This window comes from Zalophus californianus, chromosome 2 (assembly GCF_009762305.2).
Source record: "Zalophus californianus isolate mZalCal1 chromosome 2, mZalCal1.pri.v2, whole genome shotgun sequence".
NCBI classification, from domain to species: Eukaryota; Metazoa; Chordata; class Mammalia; order Carnivora; family Otariidae; genus Zalophus; species Zalophus californianus.
The window spans coordinates 21678448-21701064 of NC_045596.1; the positions used below are offsets into that span (position 1 = coordinate 21678448).

Consider the following 22617-nt stretch of genomic DNA (forward strand, 5'->3'; position numbering starts at 1 on the left):
CTTGGACAAGTAAGAGAGTAAGTATCTGGCAGTTTTTTGGAGCTGTTCTCAAATTGAAAATAGAGGACATGAGTGTTATAGATTAGGAACAGGATGAAAAGCTTTTGCTCTCCAGGTCATTGTCTTCTGGCCCAAGGTCAAAAAGATTAGATGTCAATGTACGCTCATTCTGTGACCTGTTTAGATTGAGTTTTTGATTACAGTCAAGTTTATCTCTTCTGCCAATATTGAAGATATTTTGGAAAGTGTAGGTATTTGATTAAGAAATACTTTTTTTAAATAAGAAATAAATGGTTTTGTTGCCTTGAACACAGCGTAGGAAGCAATGAGAATTCACATTGTTATTGCCTGCTTTGTGACTGAAACCTTTATTATAGTTTTCAGTGTGCACGAACTTTGGTTTTACTTTTCCTCTTTAAAAAAAATTTTTTTTAATCCTTTTTTCCCCTAATTTTTCTTCCTTTTTATATCCATGCTTACCTTTTACTGATGTCATTTGGAATAAATAATTTTAGAATTTATGTTCTTATCAGTTGTTTGATTTTTATAATTAACTTTAAAACCAATTTATATAAAACTGGTTGTACCTGGTATGTCAGTTTTTCTTACATTTAGCTATTCTTCCTGAAAAGTACCTCTGTCATCATATGTCTGTATACTTCTTAGAAAACTTAGTTAACAGCACAGATATATGTGTCTGAAACAAGGAGAGTCACTATGAAAGTAGGCAAAAGTAGGATTAGAAAAACCTACTAGAAAATACATTTTGAAATAGGATCAGTAAGTTTTGAATTACGTTGGAGTACTGTTTCCAAAGGAATAAATGCACGTATATTTTTACTGAAAGTTTTAAGTTAAGATTTTAACTTAGGTAGTATCTTTTGCTATGTAACAAATTCCCCCTACCCACTCCCCAAATTTGGTGGCTTACAACAATGTACGTTTATCATCTCACAGTTTCTTTGGGTCCAAAATCTAGGGGTAGCTTAGCAGGGTCTTCTGGCTGTGGGTTTTAATTAAGCTGCTCTTAAAATGTCAGCTGGTATTGTGCCCTCTTAAGGCCTGATGCATGGTGGATCTACTTCGGAGCCTACTCATGTGCCTCTTGGCTCCACAGGTCTTCACTGGTTCTTGGTTGGAGTTAACAGTTAACTGCCCCATGGCTCTCTCCATAGGGCAGCTTGTCATGTGACAGTGGGCTTCCCTTAGAGAGAGTGGGAGGGAGTTCAGAGAGAGAGAGCAAGAGAAGGGCAACAACATGGGAGTTAAACTCTTTTTGTAAGCTAATTTTGGAATTGGAATCCCTTTACTCTTTGGCCAAATTCTGTTTTTGTTAGAAGGCTGATACTCAAGGGCAGGCTGTTAGACAAGGTATGGATGTGAGGATGTTGGGGTCATTGCGAGCCATTTTAGAGGCTGATTAGCACAGTTTGTTTCTATACTCTGCTAACTACAGTTATTTGATGGGAAATTCTCAAGCCACGGAATTATAAAGTATAAAAATAAAGTTACGCAACTTCCTTCAGAAGACTTCGTAGTGGAGGGGACCCACCATAAGACTTTTCATGTTGATTTTAGTAATAGAATATGTCTAGAATTTTAAAGCATTGATATGTATGATTAAAATTATCTATTAAGTAGTATTTTGCTGCTAGTAATTATGTGTAATTATATGCACAAGTGGACCAATACAACTTATTTGACCAAAGGATCACTTGGCATTCACCTGAAAGGACAAGCAGAGCAAAGGTAAGGTGAAGAAGATTAGGTGCTAAAGAGTCCTTGCTGTCTGTTAAGTTATAATTATTGAGGCATTTTCCTGCATGCTGGAAGTTTTATAGTTTCATAGTTAACGTGTTATCGTAAAAACGGACTTTAATTATTTCTGGAAAATAATAGCAATAAGCATATAGACAGAGTAGCAGAGACTGTTAATAGGTATTTAATCGGAAAAAGGGTTAAATGGCCAAAATTGGGAAATGATGGATTCTTTCAGTTTTGTTATTGTAGGAATTATCGAACTTAGTTTATGGATTTATATACTAAAATAATATAAAACATTTATTGAGTGTTTACCATTTGTTTCACACTATAATAAGCACTTTGCATGGACTATGGTATGGACTTCTCATAGAAACCCTATGGGCTAAGAGTATACTCACCATCTTATTTGCGGATGGGGAAACAGGCTTAGGGCGGTGAAACAGTCTGCACATGGTCACCAGCTCGTGAGTGCTATGGGTGGGGTTTGAGTCCAGACTGAATCCATGTTCTTGATTTCTAATGTGTGTTGCTTTCTTATGTTAATGTGTATCATCAGTCTCCATCGTTAAGCCCTCCCTCGTACAATTTCCAAATAAATAGCTGTGTATAAGTATGTACAGATAGAGTAGATATACCTGTACTATGTACACACACTGTTACATTAGACATATTTAATGCAGACATTCTATTATACTGTTATGCTTTCTGAAAATGTTCACAAATATAAATGAAAACTGAGATAAAATTAAATATAAATGGAGGTTCTCATATTTTCTCCCTCAAGAGTGGATTAGATTGTATATCCCTGTGGGGTCTGGGCAACTGAAATTGGAGATGACTACACTAAGGAATTTCAAAGCAAGATCCGTTAAAAGTCACATAGACTTCATTCCATTTTTATAAGAACAGGTAACAGAATTTTTTTTAAAAATGCAAGTTCCAGGGGCGCCTGGGTGGCTCATTTGGTGAGGCGTCTGCCTTCAGCTCAGGTCATGATCCTGGGGTCCTGGGATTGAGTCCTGCATCAGGCTCTCTACTCAGCAGGGAGCCTCCTGCTCCCCCTGCCTGTGCACTCTCTCCCTTTCTCTCTGTCAAATAAATAAAATGTTTAAAAAAAAAAAAAAGGCAAGTTCCAGAGACACTGCTAATGTTAATATTTATTCTTCTTTAATTTTTGTTTTTCACTGTATATAGGCTCTTAACTGTATAGCACATCAGTTCCTGATATACTTATGGTGACCACTCTGCTTTTCAAGATTGAAATTAGCTCTGGTTCCTGGAAGAAATGGTACTGTAAGAGTGAAGCAAAACTCACACATTTATACTGATGCAGAAAAAAAGGCAGGGAATGACTGAAGAAGAACATTTAGTTATCATTTTGATAAGGGAAGACATGGTTAAAATCTACACTTTATTTCCTTCAAAAATACTCTTTCTATAAATTTGTCACTATGACCATTGTAGCTACAAATTTTATTTTTAATTTTTATTTGGAGTGTATTTATTGATATGTAGAGATCTTAGAAGTAGTGATTTTGAACACCTGTAAATAGGAGTCTATGGAAGAAACACCCTTCTCTTGTTTACAAGGAAGTCCTCTCTCGGAATATGTGTACAGTTTTTTGATATTCTGCAAAGCACCAAAATCTTTTAAGCACCAAATATCTGTTTGTCGTTTCACTTACCTCTTCTCTTTAAACATTTTTTTTCAACTGCAGTTTGGGCAATTCAGAATAATATGGAGGCTGTCTCTGTCTTTTGGAAGCAAGGTAGAAAAATGGGACACTCTTCTTTGCATATAGCTTAGAACGAGGAAGGAAAGGCGATAAATCCAGAGGACAAAGTGGGTCAGTGCGGCCAAATCTTTGGGCCTTACGGGAGAGAAGTGGATGAAAAGGAGTTGGTATAGTTCTAAAAGATTTCTCTAAAAATCAAAATATGTTCCCTGGACAAAGCAGCAACTTGTAGAAATGAAAATTTTCAGGACCCACCCCAGACCTACTGAATCAGAAATGTGGGAGGGGGGCCCAGAAATCTGTGTTTTAACAAGTCCTTTGGTGATTCTGATGCCCACATTATCCTTTAATAAGTTCTATAGTTGTTTTTTGCAGTATATACTTTTGTAACAGTTTTTATAATCTCAGGCATAGTGTTTGTATTTGGCTACTATGATGGTCTTGAAAAAGATATTGTTTCCTGCCCCTGTGCTTTGTGATTTCACTTTGCCCAAGTTCTACCTTAAAGTTTTCTTAATATGTTCTACGGGAAGTCCTAAACATGTGTAACACTAATCGTTATAGTAATATATTAATTGTTACCGGAAAGCAGGGCGTGCATGTATATTGCTGGGGAGAGGGTTCTTTGCTTTTGTGAAAGTAAGACGGCTCTGTAACCTAGGATGGCTAAGAACCATCATATAAATTATTGAGACAGAGCTTAAGAAAGTGTCTTTATTGTGTTATAGTTGTACTTAGGATATTTCTTGAGTTCTGAGCTTGCTGTCTTGCCTCAGCAATTTTTAGTTGAGTACCCTTTTTATGTCTTGTCTTGACAATTGTAGTACTGCTTTACTGGGCTTTCTTCTCTATCTCTTGCTTTTTCAGTTAAATTACCAGCTGCTGCTATCTTTCTGTTTATGATATTTGATAAGAATGAATTCTCCCAGACTATTTCTGTTTATTTATTTATTTTTAATTTATTTAATTTATTTTTTTTTAAAGATTTTATTTATTTATTTGAGAGAGAGAGTGAGAGACAGAGCATGAGAGGGAAGAGGGTCAGAGGGAGAAGCAGACCCCCCGCTGAGCAGGGAGCCCGATGTGGGACTCGATCCCGGGACTCCAGAATCATGACCTGAGCCGAAGGCAGTTGCCTAACCAACTGAGCCACCCAGGCGCCCCTTAAATTTTTTTTTAAGTTGGCTCCATGCCCAGCCTGGAGCCCAGCGTGGGGCCTGAACTTGTGATCCTGAGATCAAGACCTGAGCTGAGATCAGCCCAACTGACTGGGCCACCCAGGCACCCCTCTGTCTTAGACTATTTCTGTTCATGTGTCTTCTTGCCCCTCAAAGCAACCACTGTAGAAACCAGAAGGCTCTCTCTTACCCTACCATGGCTTGCCATCCAGACGGTCTTGCTTCTGCCCCCTCTGACTCTGATATAGTATAATGGCTACCCTCTTCTTGATGTGTCCTTAGTTGCATGTCATTTGAGAAACGCCATTGGTACTATCTAGTTCAATACATATGGATTAAGTGGGCTTTTGTGCTGCAGTAGGTAGGTACTTAAATATCATAACAGTTTCTGTGGAAAGATGTGTTTCAAATGGCAGATACACACTCTTAAATACAACCAGTTTATAAGCTGGGAATGAATGGTCTGTACTATGAGATTTGTCTGTAAAGAGCCAGAAACTTCTGAAATCATTTTATGGCCTTGAAACATTCAACCCAGTACCTTTGGTCTCTTTGTAGGATGTTACCACAGCCCCTGCTTCAACTAGTAAATCCTTTAGCCCCCCTCCTCCAAATGATTGCCACTTTTCTTTAGTCAGAATATTTGGCAATTATATGTTTTCATTAAAAAAATCCTTTCCCATTCCTGTTCCTTTGGTTTTTCATTTCCCTTAAGAGGAGTTTCGTATTAAAAACTGTTAACACACTGGAAGGGGGCAGGGCTGTGGGTCAGGATCCGCGCCTGTGCTGCCTCAGCTGCGGCCTGACTGAGCGGCCGGTCCTGCACCGCCCCCCCCCCCCCAGGCATTTTCAGGGTCACGGCATGGCATTGCATTTATGTAATATATTTTTTTGAGAGTTTGGCACACTTCACATATCTCGTCTTTTAAAACATCTGAGTTCCAGGGTAGAAAGCCTACTTATTCTTGTTTCACAAATGAATTAAATAAAATTGTGCCTTTACTGTAACATTAACTCTATCTACCTTACAATTGTTTTTGTTATGGATATGGTGACATATAATTCATCATCCATACTGTTTAGAGAGTAAAAGAGGGTACTATTAATAATTACATGAGGATGACAGGTGTAAGTGAGGACTGTCCTAGGCAAATGGGGCCATATATTTAGCTCACTGTCCATCTTACAACAGTCTGCTGTTCATTGTAGTTACCTTTGTCTGTGTCTTGCTCACTTCACTAAGTTGTTATTAAATTGATCCAAGTATTGTGCCAAGGTTTGTGCTATTAGTAAGGCTTGGATCTATTTCAGTTCGGTTTATCATGCTAAGTCTTTATGTATGGGCACCTTCTTTTCTAGTAACATGACAGAGACTTTGACATAATTCTAGTTTTCCTAGAACTAAGTGATTTTTTTTTTGTCTTTTTATTCTCTAGAAATAAAATAGTTTAACAATATTTTCTATATTAAAACTCATTGACCCTTTCATTGAGTTCTAGAATTTGTTTTTGAAATTTATTTATTTAGAGAGAGCGCATGCATGGGGGGGCAGAGGGAGAGAGAGAATCTGAAGCAGACTCCACGCTGAGCACTGAGCCTGATGTGGGCCTCGATCCCACAACCCTGAGATCATGACCTGAGCAGAAGTCAAGAGTTGGAGCTTAACTGACTGAGCCACCCAGGTCCCCCTGGGTTTTTTTTCCCCCTTTTGTTGTTGTAAGTTCCTGGCTTTCCCAATTATTCGTATCTGAAGAATTGTGTATAATAGTCTAAATTTTCCTATTCACCTATCCAGTGTTTGGCCTGCCAGAATTTCTCCCAGAAGTAAGTGCTGCAGTCACTAACCCCGTGGTCTTCAGAAGACTATTTTGCTCTAGAAAGTTGTTCTTGAGGCCTTAAAATGGTAAGGTGCTATGCTACATTAGGGAGATAAAAGATAAATTGTTCTTATCCTCCAGATAACCCCACTGTATGTTGATTATAACATCATGGTTCATAAAGCATTTATGATGTCTCACATTATCTTCAGTAATGTTGTTTTGGGATAGGCAAGGTAGGTGGTATCCCTGTTTTATAGACGAGACTATGGCTTTGATTATGTTCCTTAGGTCACACAGCGTAGGGGACTGGGCTAGAGCCCAACCATCCCAAGTCCAGTTCACTCCTGAACACAGGCACAATTCCAAGTTGTTGTTTTTTGAACTTGTGTTCAGTTTTGAGCCGTGGACTCTGAAAGAATGCCCTTTGTTACATTCTTGAACTGTGTTTCTATTAATGACTTCAATTTTAGTTGCAAACCTTTAGGCATTGAGGTCAGCTCTTTCACTGGGACCTTATACCTGCTTGTTCCCTGTATTTGCTCTGAATTGTATTGACTTGTGTCTTGAGTGTTATCTTACATATGGCTGGAGAATCTACCTTACTTCACCCTAAAGACTACTTTTCACCCCGTATTTCCTTTAAGCTTTCTATCCTGGCCTTGCTGGGTCTGGCCTGGCTTGGCTTTGCTCACGGCGTTGACGAAGTACTGGTATTACCAAGTGTCGATGACTTGCTTTTTATTATTCCCCCTACCCACTGGCCTTTTTTATAGGGCTATTAGGCCGGGAGGGCTAACGCTGTAAGGCATTAAATTCAGTTGATAAAGAGAACCTTTTTAAGATGAAGGAATATTTTGCCTTGATCCTGAAAATGTTTCAAAAATTTGATAAAAAATATTTGAGAGCCCCTCACTTTAATTGCTAATCCTTGCCCACTGACCTTTATTTTTATATCTCCTAAGTTCCTAAAAGTTCTTTGAAGTCTTAATTAGGGAAGTGTAGGAATTTTTGTGGAATTTAAAAACTATTTTTAAAATTAACTAGCTGCCTTTTTTGTTTTCATTTTTCTTGGTTCCTTGGTTCCTTCAAGGGCTTGGGAAATATGCCTAGGCTCCTAAGGGCGTTGTTGAGCATTCATTTAAAAACAAAACACACCTAATGTTTTAAAGTTCCTATTTATATATATAACACTGTACTGAATATGGAGCAGAATGAAAAACAAGCATAGACTTCCATAAGCTTACCATCTACTAGGGCGTAAGAGGCTCTATGTGTCTAATACAAGGCATGTCATGGCATATTATGTACTAGAAATACACATGAATCATTTAAGTGCTCTTGTGTCTTAGAAGAGAGCGTGTACATTTGTTTGGGGAGCATCTAGAAGAGCATGGAGTAGGAGTCCTTGAGATGGACCTTTGGAAGGTCCATCCACCTTTGGAAGTAGGCATGGTTTTTACAGGTGTAGATGATAGGACACTCCAAGAAGAAGGGTCGGGAGAGGGAAAAAGCATTAAAGCAAGAATATAAGATACTAATTTATGCAATAGCCAATAATTCAGTCTGACTGGAGTATGGTGGTGTGGGGGATAGCACTGAAAAGAGTTTGCTTGGTTTTTTTTCTTCCTGCTTCTCCTCTGATTTCTTCATTGTTTTCCCTTTTCTTGCACCCTAAAGTGTATGTATTCCATAAGATTTAAAAAAAAAATTGTTTTTAAAGCAATTTGCTTTACAGGATTGAGAAGGCACAGAGATTTCCCATATATTCCTGCCCCCCCCCCCCCCCCCCCCCCCACGGTGTATATTCTCTCTCATTGTTAGCATCACCTACCAGACTGGTACATTTTTTACCAAGGACTAACCTACACTGACATGTCGTCATCACCCAAAGTCCATAGTTGTCATTAGGGTTTGGTCTTGGTGTTACACATTCTGTGGGTTTGGATGAATGTGTAATGACATGCACTCACCATTATAATATCATACAGGGTATTTTCACTGCCCTAGACTTTCTCAGTCTTTGTTGTTTCAGGCATTTCTTCTGTTCCTTTCTCTGTTTCTTCTCCTGGCACTCTCATTACACGTATGTTGTACGTTTTGGGGTTGTCTCACAGTCCTTGGGTACTCTGTTCTGGTTTTTTTCAGTCCTCTTTTTGCTTTTTGGTTTGCAGGTTTCTATTGATCCATCTGTCTTCTGGGGCAGAGAGTTTTTCTCAGCTGTGCCCAGTCTACTAATAGACCCATCAAAGGAATTCTTAATTTGTGTTCCAGTGCTCTTGATCCATGGCATCTCTTTCTGGTTCTTTCTTAGGATATCTGTCTCTGCTTGTATTGCTTATCTGTCCTTACATATGGTCTACTTTATCTCAGTTTTGGTTTTTTCTTTTCCTTCGGTGGGATAGGATGGCTAGAGTGAGTTGGGTATTTCTCTTCTCCCACCGGAAGGCTAGAGACTGGTAGGGTTGAATTGAGCCTGGTCAGTTCGGCTCTGATAATACCCCTGTAGGTTAGGCTCTGGTTAACTGGTTGTGCCTGAGGGTAGACCTGGTTAAGAGGAACAGAGTGCTCTGGAGTACACATCTTTTTCTCAACTTACAAGAGGATTATATCCCAGTAAACCCATCATAAGTTGAAGATATCATAAGTCAAACATACATTTAATAGACTTAATCTACTTTGTGTTCAGAACACTGACATTAGAGTTGATTGCACTTTGAGAACCACCACTATAGTCTGCCATATATAGCCTAGACTTCTTAATTTGGCATTTAAGACCTTTTATAGTCTGGTCATAATCTGTCCTTCTAGCCATTATCATTTACTCTGGAGTTTCTTGATGCACTCTTCACTCTCCCCAAACCAAACTGCTGACAGACTGCTCTTTGGACACATCCATATTCTCATGCCGGGAGAGGCCTTTCACTCATGATTTCTCTCATTCTCTTCCTGTTCCATTTTGCATGTTAAACTATATCTTATAAGATTAATTTTAAGATTTAGGTGAAATGGAACTTCATCCATATAAAGCTTCCCTGTTTATTTTTGTGTTTTCTTCCAATATTCTTCTAAGCCAGGGAAATCCCTTGCATTGCACTATGGTATTTGTTGCTTTCTAGTTTAGCTTGACCCTATTTCCATTTCATTTCCTCTGTCAGCCAACTCTGTGTTTTACCTGTCTCACATTAGTTACATAGCATATGTGTGTGGTGATAGAGGGAAATTGAACTCCTTCTGTAGGCTATAACTAGGAGACCCAGCAAGCCAGCATTCCTGGGATACCAGTATAAGATTGTCATTTTCAGAGAAATGGGTTACAGGGGTTCCAGCATCTAGAGGGCAGGAGGAGTGACAGCAGCCAGGCAGTCCAGCTTTGTGAAGGCTTTTGGCGCACCAGGGGCTACATGCACACAGCCCATGCCTGCCCTGCCACCATGATGCCCCAGAGGAAGGTCAGCTCCGCTGAGGGGGCAGTAAAGGAGGAGCCAAGGGGAGGATCAGCAAGGTTGTCAACTAAACCTGCATCTGCAGAAGTGGAAATGAATCCAAAAATGGCAGAAGGAAAAGATAAATCTTCAGATAAAAAAGTGCAAACAAAAGGGAAAAGGGGTGCAAAGGGAAAACAGGCTGAAGTGGCTAACAAAGAAACAGGAGAAGACTTACCTACAGAAAACAGAGAAACTGGAAATGAGAGTTTGCCTCTGATACCACAGGAGAGAGAGAGAGAGAGAGAGAGAGAGAGAGCAGCCCAGTCTGATTAATATCGTATACCATGTCTTATCAGTGGTCTCTGTCTCCCTTCTTAAACAGTCCAGAGGAATATTTTTATCAACTGTTTTGTAAATGCAAGTTTTTTAGTAGCTCTAGAAACATTTTTAAGGAGAGAATCCCACCTTATCCCATTTTTTATGTGTAAATGCTTTTTTTAAAGAAGTGAAGTCATTTGCTTGGTATAGCCAGAAAATAGTGGGATATTGAGTATGGGAGGCTTTGGTTGTTTTGGGTGTCAGCCTGACATTCCATAGATGGGGTGGGGTAGTTTTTATATCCCATAACACAGAGCATCCTAAATAGCAATTTGAATTCAGTCGTGCATTTGATACATCTTGAACATTTTAAATTACTTCTGTTCTTGTGTTACTTTTGGTAAAATTGTTTCCTCAGGAAAACCACTCCTTGATCTTGGCTCTCCCTGTCAGAATTTTGCACACTCTATAACATCTTTAGCTGTAGTAGTCCAGTTTTCCTAGTAACTTTGTTAATGTGCTGTGACAGATTAAAATTTGAGTATGTAGTATATATGATATTAAACTGTGCATTAGTGGGCCTTAACTGTGTAGCATTGTACAACATTTGAAGATGATAATACTTGATATCCTGTTAAGGAAAATTTACCTCCACATTTTAAGCTGGAAAGTCACCGGAATAACTGCTTAGAAAAGAATCACAAGTACATGATTTTTCAGGTTTTTGGTACGTACATGAAGAATTGTATACAAATTCAAATGTCTGTGTGCTAATCCCTAGAACAACCAATGAAATTCAATTGTGACAGAACAAAACAACCAAAAAACACAAAGAAAAGGGTGACAGTTACAACCCTGAGTCTCACCAATGGAAGTATTTTCTACCCTGAGAAACCAAAAAATAATAAAAAGACATTTACAAAGTATAATATATGGCAAGTTAATGTAATCTCTTAGAGGTTGGCTTAATGATCATGAGAGATGAGCAGTACATTAGGAATAAATAATATCTTTTTTAATGAATAAAATTGTGCCCATAAAATACAGAGTTTCTTGAAATTCTTTTTTTTTACATTTTTAAATTTTATTTTATTAAATTTTTTTTTTTTTTAAAGATTTTATGTATTTGAGAGAGAGAGGGAGAGCAAGCACAAGCAGGGGGAGAGATAGAGGGAGAGAGAAAGGGAGAAGCAGACTGTGCTGAGCAGGGAGCCTGTTGTGGGACTTGATCCCAGAACCTCAGGATCATGACCTGAGCTGAAGACAGACGCTTAACTGACTGAGCCACCCAGGCGCCCGAGTTTCTTGAAATTCTTGATGATTTAAATATTTGAGATATACTTTACATTCTGAATTTACAATTCAGTGCAGAAATTTTAGCTATACAGTTTCATGAATTTTGACAAATGTACATACCCATGTATCTACCACTCCAATTGTGATATAGAACATTTTGATCCTCAGATTTTGAAACTTATTTTCTTTTGTAGAAGACAAATGAAGAGAAATCTTTTGTGCTGCTATAAAATCTATTAAGTGTAATTGGTCAGTAATTTTCCTTTACCTTCCCATTGCTAGTTTATTTCCCATACTTTGTGTTGTGTTTAAAATCTTATCCCAGTGATGTGATAACTAACCAGAGATCGTAGGATTGGGGTAGGGAAGTTTTTCCTCTGTCCTTGTCAGAGGCCGTATGAGGCCCCTGGGGTTGCTCATCCACCTCCATTTATGGCTGTAAACTATATATTCTCTCCAATTCCTGTCAGTTCGCTGTTTGTGCCCCTTCCAGAAGTGAATTCTTCTGCCTGAGCACTCTTCCTTCTCTCAGCTCCCCTTGGCAGCTCTAGGGCAATGCTTCAGAAGTTTCCATTTTCTGCTGGATCTTTCACAACTGGTGCAAAGCTGCCGCTGTCCTCCCACCTCATACACACGACAAAGTGAAGACTTGCCCTGACTCTCTGTTTCCCTTTGGTTATCGCCCAGCTCCCTTGTCCTTCTCTTCCAACGAGCTCCCTCAGAAGGCTTTCTCCCTCAGAAGGCTTTGTGTACTGTCGTTCTTACCTCTTTCTTTCTTGAACTCCCTTAAGCTTTTGCCTTTGTTATTCCTTCAAAACTGTTCTTAACTGTGCTCAGATTTCCATCTGGTACTAGTTTCCTTCTGCTTACAGGCCTTTTAAAAACATTTCGGGCAGTACAGGACTTCCTGTGATAAACTCTTACTGTTTGTGTGTCCGAAAAAGTTTTTATTTTGCCTTCATTTTTGGAAGATGTTTTTGCTGGATAAGAATTGGAGGTTAACAGTTTTTGTTCCGTACTTTAAATGTGCTCCCTCAGTGGTCTCTGGATCGTATCTTCTGTCTGGCAAGCGCTCCGCTGTCCCCCTGTCTGTTCTGCGTACCTGTTGTGTCCTTCACCCCCTCCCTGCCCAGTTGCCTTTGGAGTATCCTCTTTACCCCTGGTTTTAAGCTCTTTGATTATGATGTGTATTGGTGTAGTTTTCTTTGTGTTTCTGCTCTGAGCTATATTGATCTTCTGGGATCTGTGGGTTTATAGTTTTAATACAATTTGAAAAATTTCGGCCATTATTTTTTCAAGTACATCTTTTTGTCACTCCCTCTTGGCTCCTTATGGACTCCAGTTACACTTTCGTTAGGCTGCTTGGAGTTGTCCCACAGCTCACTATCTAATTTGGATAGTTCCTCATGCTTACTGTATTTAAGTTTGCTGACATTTTAGTCTGTTATTTTTATTATTAATCTCATTTAGTGTATTTTTCATCTCAGTCATTGTAGTTTTAATGTTTAGAATTTTGATTTGGGTCTTTGAAAAAAATACTTCAGTCTTAAATGTCTCCATTAACATGTTCAGTATTTACTCTGGCTTCTTGAGTATACAGAATATAGCTATAAGAACTATTTTAATGTCTTTGTTTATAATTCTCTCATCGTTGCCATTCTCGGATTGGTTTGATTGACTTTTCTCCTAGTTGTGGGTTGTTTTTTTCTGTATCTTAGAGTACCTGGTAATTTTCATTGGATGTCAGACATTGTGGATTTTACCTTGTTTGGGTACTGAGTATTTTGTATACATAGACATATTCTTAAGCTTTATTCTAGGGCAGGGTTAAGTTACATGGAAACAGTTTAATCCCCTTGGCTTGTATTTATAAGCTTTTTGGGGGGCAGAATCGATGTAGTTTAGTCTGGGTTAGTATTCCTCAGTACTAGGGCAAAACCCTTCTTAGTATTCTACCTGATGACCTACAAATTAGGAGATTTTCCATTTCTGTCTTGTTGGAACAAGCACTATTCCCTGTCCTTTGCAATTTTCAAAGACTGCTCTAAATTTTTTGTGTGTCTTTTTTCTTTGGCTTGCTGTGGCTTTCTTGCATGCATGGGGTGATCAGTAGTCACTGAAAACTCAAATACCCTTTCTAGATAATCCGGTCTTCTTTCTCTGTGGCTCACTCTTCTCTGGTACTTAGTACTGTAATCCCTGCCCTCCTTAGTTCTCCCCCACTTCTGTGTTTTCAACTCAGGGGACTGTCAGTCTCTGCCTGGGTTCCCTCTTCCTATGCCTTATCCTGGAAGTTCTCGTCAGGAATTAATTTAGGGCAGTCACAGGGCATACTTTGTTTTTGGTCTCCAGGGGTCACTGTACTTTGTTGTCTTGATGTTCAGTGTCTTGAAAACCATCATTCCATATATTTTATCTGTTTTCTTAGTTGTTTGGGGGGAGGGTGGGTAAGGTAAACCTTGTATCTGTAACCTCTTCTTAGCTGGAAATACAAGTTCTGACTTACTAAATTTTAGCCAGTAAAAAAACAGCAGGAGATTTTTTGTTACATCTTGAATGCTTAGTTATACTTAAAGTAAAATTCACATTTTTTTTTAAGATTTTATTTATTTTTTGACAGAGAGAGGACACAGTGAGAGAGGGAACACAAGCAAGGGGCGTGGGAGAGGGAGAAGCAGGCTTCCCGCGGAGCAGGAAGCCTGATGTGGGACTCGATCCCAGGACCCTGGGATCATGACCTGAGCCAAAGGCAGATGCTTAACGACTGAGCCACCCATGCGCCCCATAAAAATTCACATATTAATGTTAAATCTGACTCACTTATATGTTATTGTTGTTATGCTTGATGGGTATAATTTTGACCTATGTGATCTCATGAGTATTGATCACCACAAGTTCATGGATGGCCAGAAGACATTTCTATGGTATATCCCTACTTGCCACGATACCTACTTGTTTTTATAATAATAATAAAAAATAACAATAATAATAAATAAAAGCAACAGATGTTCTCTATATATTTATAAAACTATGTTCTTTTTTATATTTCTAATTTTTTAAGATTTTGTTTACCTTTTATTTTCCAAATGAGAACACAGAAGATGAGTCATTTGCCTCTGCCTTTGGACTCTTATTTTGGTGTTCTTAAGGACAGTATAGTTGTTTCTTTGTTTCTTTCTTTCTATTTCCTTATTTACTATTGGATAAACTGATGGAATCGTAGGTAATTTTGTTAAGAGATTTTTGGATTATAATCAGCAATAATCTTGAAGAGTAGTCATGATATAGGTCATGTATTGGTTCCGGTAAAACAAATGACTGGCATACTTCAGCTCATAAATATATTGTGTTTTACAGGTCTTTGTAAACTAGTTGTTTGTCATCTGTCATCTCTATTAACTGATCATTCGATTGAATTAGTGTAATAAATAATGGTTAAGTTCTCTACCTAGCTCATAAAAGGCTACAGTCTAGCTTAGATGGTGTTGAGAGTCATTGTGAGGCCACTTGAGTTCTGAGCTGTTCTGAGAACAGAACAGAATCCTAGGGAGGTCATTGGTACACTTACTGTGGGTAAACTGGGGATTGACTGATGGCTTTTGATGTTTGGAGGCTTAGGGAATGGGATTAAGGACTGATAACTGATAACTGTAGCTACTGGGCAAAAGTGTAAAGTTATGCTTGTGGTATGGTGTAGAGACTGTCAAATCAGCTTGAAGTTTTCTTTAGTATAGAATTTTAATGTTTGAAAAAATATTTGAATTTAGGATATGAAGAATTTTTTCTCAGATGTTAAGTGATTTACCTTTTTCATTCTTAATTCCATGAAAACATATTCCAGTTTGCCTGTGTTCTCTTACGTTTTTGTGTAGGTGTCATCATCCATCTTAGATGATAAGATCAAACTTATTAAGACAAATATCTTAGTAGTAGCCCGTGTCTCTGCATTGTTACAGCATTTTGTGTGGCAGGTATCAAGCAAGATTTGATATTACTGCACTCAGATCAGTGATTATCAGTGGTGTTCTGTAGTACCTCAATTTATCTTCTGCCACTTCAAGAAATGATATAGAGTGTGCATATCAAGGCAAAGATTTAACTCGTTATTTTAAAAAACAAATGATTTACATGAAATAGCTGACATTGTTGAGTGTTTACTATATACCAAGCACTGTTTTTAACATTTCATGTGCAATAAAGTCACTTTTGATATATGACTATTATTACCATTTTGCTCATGAGAAAACTGAAGCACAGAGGGGGGGAAAGTAGCTTACTAAGGTCATATAGCAAATAGTACATTTGAGATATTCACGGTCTGAAGATTGAATCTGTGCTTTCCACCACTGTCATAAGATCAGTTTTGGGATGGAGAAACATGGGCAACTCATGCTTTATTAGCATGGTATCATTCCTAAGAATTTGGGAATCAGTGCATTTTTAGAACATCCACGTTAAGATAGCGGTGTGAATAGTGGTGAAGGACAAACTTTGGAATTCTGTAAAATTTACTTCCAGCATTTGGTTTCCTTAAATAACGCTATCAAATCGAATCAATTGTCAACCCTCCATTTTCATCTGTACAAGTGTGGCTAACAGTAGTCCTTTCTGGTTATGCATTCTTTCCCTTGAGACATTATACTAAGCTATTTTAGTATTATTTTCAAGACAGGAAGACCCTGCAGTTTTTTTCCAGGAACGCATTTGCTTTAACTGACTCACCTATCAGACCTTGGACACTGTTGTTTTGATGACAGATGTCCTTTGGGAAAATCTCTGCTTACATAGTCAGTGAAAAGGTTGTGGTTCTCCTCTTCATTTCTGTGTTACGTATTTTGTTTCAGAATGTCTTAAATGGTAGTTCTAAGAGTATTGGGAAATTGTAGCTTTATAAATGTCTGATGTTTTCCAAGATGTATATTAACCTACCAGTCTAGTCAGGGTGAAACTAATTTATTCAGGCTTTAAACTTCAACAGCAATAACAACTCAAATTATTTTTATTGTCTAACACTTTTATGTACTAAGTATGAATTTTTAATTTAATCTTTTTCATAACCATATGTAGTGGGTAATTTTATTTTCCTCACTGTACAAAGGAGAAATAGGCTAAAAAGAATACAAGTAGTAGAATCAGATTTTGAATATAGTCTGTCACACTCCAGAGTCTGAGTGCTTAACCGTCATGATAAATCACCTCTCCTTGGCTAGAATGCCTCATCTAGTCTATATATGGAAATTAGCTCTGTTTTCTGAAATACATTGATCCTAAAGCCACAGAACTCTACTTTTAGGTTCTTTGTGTTCATGGGGTGAAGAGAATTTCCTAGGACTTTTTTTTCCCCTCATGTATCACATATATGAAACAGTTGCCATTTGTTCCAACTGACTGGACCATTTCCAAGGCAGGCTTCCTCCCTGCTTTTTTTGTCATCATGCTTTTCATTCTAGAATTTCTCTCTAGCTCTTGAACCTTTTCCAAGCTAGGGGCAGTTTCTGAACATCTCAGTGACAGTGATTTTTCCAGGTATATCTACTGCATTCTGAAGGTATCAGGAAGAACAATGAGGAATTGGCAGAAATAGTAAATTAGACAAATATGAAATAGGAGTTGGAGCAGTGAGGCAGGTCCCTTTAAAAATAACTTTTAAAAAGGGTACTTAGAAAAACAGAGTGCGGCACTAGTTAGAACATCAAAATTTGTAAGCACTAGAATAGACCTAGGTAATTGCTTTTCAAAGTATCTATGGTGAAGGACCAGATTTTTCATTTTCAGTTCATCATAGATGGGGCCCGCACGATAAGTACATTTATCACATGCTTGGGTCAGATTCTTTGAAAATGTCTCATTACTATAAAGGTTTCTAAATGGCTTCTCTCCGTTTCTATACGTATTGTAGACAGGTATCAGTTTCCTGACCAACACCAGTCTCATGACATGTTGAGTAGTGTTGATCCTAAAATGTTGTTTCTTCATTTTGTAGCTGAGGTTATTAAATCTCAGGAAAGTGAAATGATTTCTCAATATTAGGTTAAAAATTTCTTTTTTAGTTTTAGCAGAAAATGACACAAAAGCAAAATTTGGCCTTTGTCTGAAAATGATGTTCATCGTCAGTATATAAAAGTCAGAAAAATACGCCTTGGTAGCTATAGGGGATATTCACTTTCTGCGTTATGGATTTCTGAAATAATCTTTTGTATGATCTTGTATTTTTGAAAAAATAAAGATATCAAGTAAAATAATACCAAAACAGGAAAAATCAGAAATGAGATAGAAAAAGCATAATAATTTAAAAAACTATTTCTTTTGTATAATTAGAGTAATGCGTTTATATGGGAAAAATGTCAAAAGATCAGGCTGAAAAGATTGTCGGGGATAGGATTGGAAAATGATATGTAAGCCATAAAAGGAGTTTGCTTCTCCTTCTCCCAAATAAAAAGCAAACGACTTTTTATTTGGGAGATAGTGGGGAGCAACTGAAGGATTTTCTGTAACAAATACAGAGCAGGTTAGTTTTTAGCAAAGAAAATATTAGTGCATTTTCTCTCTGTATTTTAAAGTAAGATTAATCGAGATCTACTTCAGTTTTATAAAATGCTTTAGTTCTGAACACTGCAGTCAGATGCCTCTCAACTGTAAGTAATAGCTTTACATATAGGAGAACCCAGAAATATGAGGCAGTAATTGAGATTAGTATTAATTGTGTTTTGAAACACCCCTGTCACTAAGTGTTTCGTAAAAAGGCACTATGTATATTATATATATATATATATATATATATATATATATAAAATATCGTGCTATTGAGCATAATATACTTTGCTGTTTGTTATTTTTTCAACCTTGGGCAAATTATTTTACTTCTTTGGGTCTTGGTTTTCTCATCTATAAAATGGGGATACATAATATAGTATTATCATGAAGTTAAATGAGTGTGTGTGTGTGAGAGTGAATAGACATACTATAATGTAGGATAGTACCTGGTAAATAATGAGCATTAAGTAAGTACTTTTGTTGTTGTTATTAGTAGTAGAAGACATTTTATTAAATAAATTTTACAAAAATGTAAGAATAATGTGAGTATAAAATACCAAAAATATACCAGTTGTTATCTGAAAATTGCCACCTACTGGATTTCAAAATTTTGTTTCTGAGTGTACAGAGATTATAAAATAGGGAATTTAAATTTACTTAATGTTTTCTCTTTTATAGTTTATCAGAGAAGATATGAAATACAAAGATGCTACTAATAAACACAGCCATCTGCACAGAGAAGATAAGCATATAACTGTTGAGGATTTATGGAAACGGTGGAAAACATCAGAAGGTAAGACTATTTTAGTGAACTGAATCCTTCACCTGCTCTTCTGACCTGCTTAACCATTGTTAACTCCCTAACTGCAAATGATTTTATGAAAAAAATCAAAATAACATTTTCTGTGAGGATATTTATATTTTAGTAAATAATTTTTCCACTTTTGATTTTGGAAAAATGATTTTTATCTTACCATTCATTAAGGGTCAGCCTGTTTTCAGATAATTTGATACCTTATACTAGAATAAATAAGATCATGCATGTCTGAGAGCTTAAAGTTGTGGAGTATTGCTTCAGCTGTTAAGTGACATTATTCTAAGAGGTTTATCTAATAAACATGGATCCCAAAGTTGTTATTTTAGTTACTGAGAACAGTTCCTAAAGTCTTCAGAAGGCACAGAACTTTTAAGCTTTTCCTGAAATAAATTACGAAGTCTTCTAAGAGTTGCATGATAAAGTTCTGTGATTTATATTTTACTACTTTTCTGCCCTTAGATCTTCAGGCTGTCTCAGGGACAGTAATTGTTTAAGGCAGGAAAAGTGTATGACCTAAACCTCAACTTGATCCCTAATACTAGAAAGCTACTAAAATTTAAAAAAAAAAAAAAAAAGGAAGTCCATTAAGCTTATTCTTCTTATTTTTATTTTATTTTTGAGTGACAGAGTCAACCAAAATGTCATTTTCCTAATGTTTTTGTGTTTCTATTCTTTTACCAAACATTTACATTGTATATATTTTCCTCTGCAAGTTTGAATAATGAAAGGAAAGGAGGAGGAAGGTGGGACAGACTACTGCATAGGAGGATAAAGACATAATAAAGTTTACTAGACTGGCTGTGGTAACATTTGGAAATGGGAAAATAGAGAAAGCTATCCCGTCAATGCTCAGTATTTTTATTAGCGTACAAGAAGGTTTATAGTTTGCTTACATTTTTGTTTTCACTTTTTAAAAGAGGCATCTGTTAAAATACACTGGGAAGAAGAAAAAGAAGGAAAAAATATCACTGACTTAAATGAAAGATACATACAGTTAAAAATCTCTCTCTCCGTTTCCCTGCCCCATACCATTTTTAGGTAATAGGAATTTGGGTAGTACTAGGAATGAAAGAATATAAATTTCATGGGGGAGAAATTGCTAGAAAGGTGGAAAACTCAGAAAAACTTAATCTGCTCACAGGTATGCCTTAGATATATTGTACATACCACCACAATAAGCCAGATAATTGCAGTAAAGTGAGTCAAATGAGTTTTTTGGTTTCCCGGTGTGTATAAAAGTTATGTTTATGCTATACTGTATTCTATGAAGTGTGTGATAGTATTACATCTAAAAAAACAATGTACCTGGGACGCCTGGGTGGCTCAGTCGGTTGAGCGTCTGCCTTCGGCTCAGGTCATGATCCCAGCGTCCTGGGATCGAGTCCCGCATTGGGCTCCCTGCTCCGCGGGGAGCCTGCTTCTCCCTCTGCCTCTGCCTTTCTCTCTCTCTCTGTCTCTCATGAATAAATAAATAAAATCTTTTTTTAAAAAAATAAAACAATGTACATACCTTTGTATGCATTTGTAAAATACTTTATTGCTAAAAAGTGCTAATCATCCTCTGAGCTTTCAGCAAGTGGTAATTTTTCTGCAGGTGGAGGTCTTGCCTCAGTGTTGGTGGCTGCTGGCTGAGCAGTGTGCTGCTTGCTGAAGGCTGGGGTGGCTATGGCAAGTTCTTAAAATACAACAGTGAGGTTTGCCACATTGATTGACTCTTCATTTCATGAACAGTTTCTCTGTGGCATGCAGTGCTGTTTGATAGCATTTTAAATAAAGGAGAACTTTTTTCATAATTGCAAAACCAGGTTTTATGTAATATTCTAAGTCCTTCGTTGTCATTTCAACAATCTTAGCGTTTTTACCAAGAGTAGATTCCATCTCAGGAAACCAGTTTCTTTTGGTCATCCGTAAGAGAAGACTCCTCATCTGTTCAAGTTTGATCCTGAAATTGTAACAATTCAGTCCCATCTTCATGCTCCACATCTCATTCTAGTTCTCTTGCTGTTTACACCACATCTGCAGTCACCTTCTCCACTAAAACCTTGAATCCCTCAACGTCATCCATGAGGGTTGGAATCATCTTCTTCCACACTCTTGTGACTGTTGATATCTTGCCCTATTCCCATGAATCACGAATGTTCCTAATGGCATTTAGAGTAGTGAATCCTTTCCAGAAGGTTTTTAATTTACTTCCCCAGATTGATCAGAGGAATCACTATCTATGGCAGCTATAGCCTTATAAAATGTATTTCTTAAATAATAAAACTTGAAAGTAGAATTATTCCTTGATTCATGGCCGTCAAATGGATGTTGTGTTAGCAGGCATGCAAACAACATTAATCTCGTATGTCTCCATCAGAGCTCTTGGGTGACCGGGTGCATTGCTAGTGAGCAGTAATATTTTGAAAGGAATCTTTTTTTTTTTTTTCCAGGTCTCAACAGTGGGCTTAAAATATTCAGTAAACTATGTTGTAAACAGATGTGTTGTCATCAAGGCTTTGTTGTTCCCTTTATAGAGTACAGGCATGGTAGATTTAGCATCATTCTTCAGGGTCCTAGGATTTTCATAATGGTAAACGAACATTGCCTTCAACTTAAAGTCACCACCTTCATTAGTCCCTAACAAAAGAGTCAGCCTGTTCTTTGGAGCTTTGAAACCAGGCATTGATTTCTCTTCTCTAGCTGCGAAAGTCCCAGATGGCATCTTCCAATATAAGGCTGTTTTGTCTACATTGAATATCTGTTGTTGAGTGTAGCCACCTTTGTTACTTACCTTCTGGAGAACTTGCTGCAGCTTCGACATCAGCACTTGCTGCTTCACCTTGTACTTTTCTGTTATGAAGACGGCTTCTTTTCTTAAACCTCATGAACCAACCTCTGTTAGCTTCTGACTTTCCTTCTGCAGCTTCCTCACCTCAGTCTTCACAGCACTGAAGAGGGTTAGGGTCTTACTCTAGATTAGGCTTAAGGGAACATGGTGGCTGGTTTGATATCTCTGAAGTGCAATAAAGAGCGCAATCAAACAAGGCATGCCTGTGTATGAAATCTCTGCAGTATGGAGGCATTACTAAAGGAATTAGAGACCCATTGAAGGGTCTGTTGCTACTAGTATATTTTAGATTTTGGATATGCGATAAGTTGAGTGGAACCCACTTAACCCATTGTGCTTGAACGAAGGAAGAAGGACTTGACCACTTGTTACCACCCATGGTGCTTCCACCCTGGTTCAGCTCCCATCCCTTGCCTGGGTAACTGCAGCAGCTGCCTCATGGTCTCGCTGTGTCTGCTTGTGCTCTGCTGCATTCTGGACTTCACTTAGCAGAATGATCTGTTTAAAATATAAATCAGATTTGCTCCCTGCCCTGTGGTGGCTCAGAGTAAAAGCTAAAGTCGTTACAAAGACCTGTAAGCCTCTCCATGACCTGTCCTCCCCTCCGGCCTCTTCTGTTCCTGTTGTGTGCCCCTGGTCTGTCTCACGGTGCTCTATCCCAGCTGGACTCGTTGCTGTTCCACGACTGCAGGACCTCAGATGTTGTTATGGACCCTCCGTGAGGCCCACCCTCACTATTGTAGTTCAAATCACAGATCACACTCCTCTCTCCCCGCTCTTACCTTGGTTTTTTGACACTCCTGTCTCTCTTAGCGTCACATTTTCTTTTTCCCGTATCATGTGTCATCTTCTAAGATACCGTATAATTGACTTATTCAGTATGTTGGTCTCCTTTCTCT

At 37.8% G+C, this 22617-nt stretch overlaps 1 protein-coding gene across 2 annotated transcripts in view; it reads left to right on the forward strand.

Moving 5' to 3' along the window:
* Positions 1–22617, forward strand: part of STIM2 (stromal interaction molecule 2) — a 139504-nt gene that overhangs the window by 64380 nt on the left and 52507 nt on the right. For both annotated transcript variants that reach the window (XM_027599130.2, XM_027599131.2), the window contains exon 3: positions 18750–18864. In XM_027599130.2, the coding sequence (XP_027454931.1) occupies positions 18750–18864 (115 nt within the window). The remainder of the gene's footprint in view (positions 1–18749; positions 18865–22617) is intronic.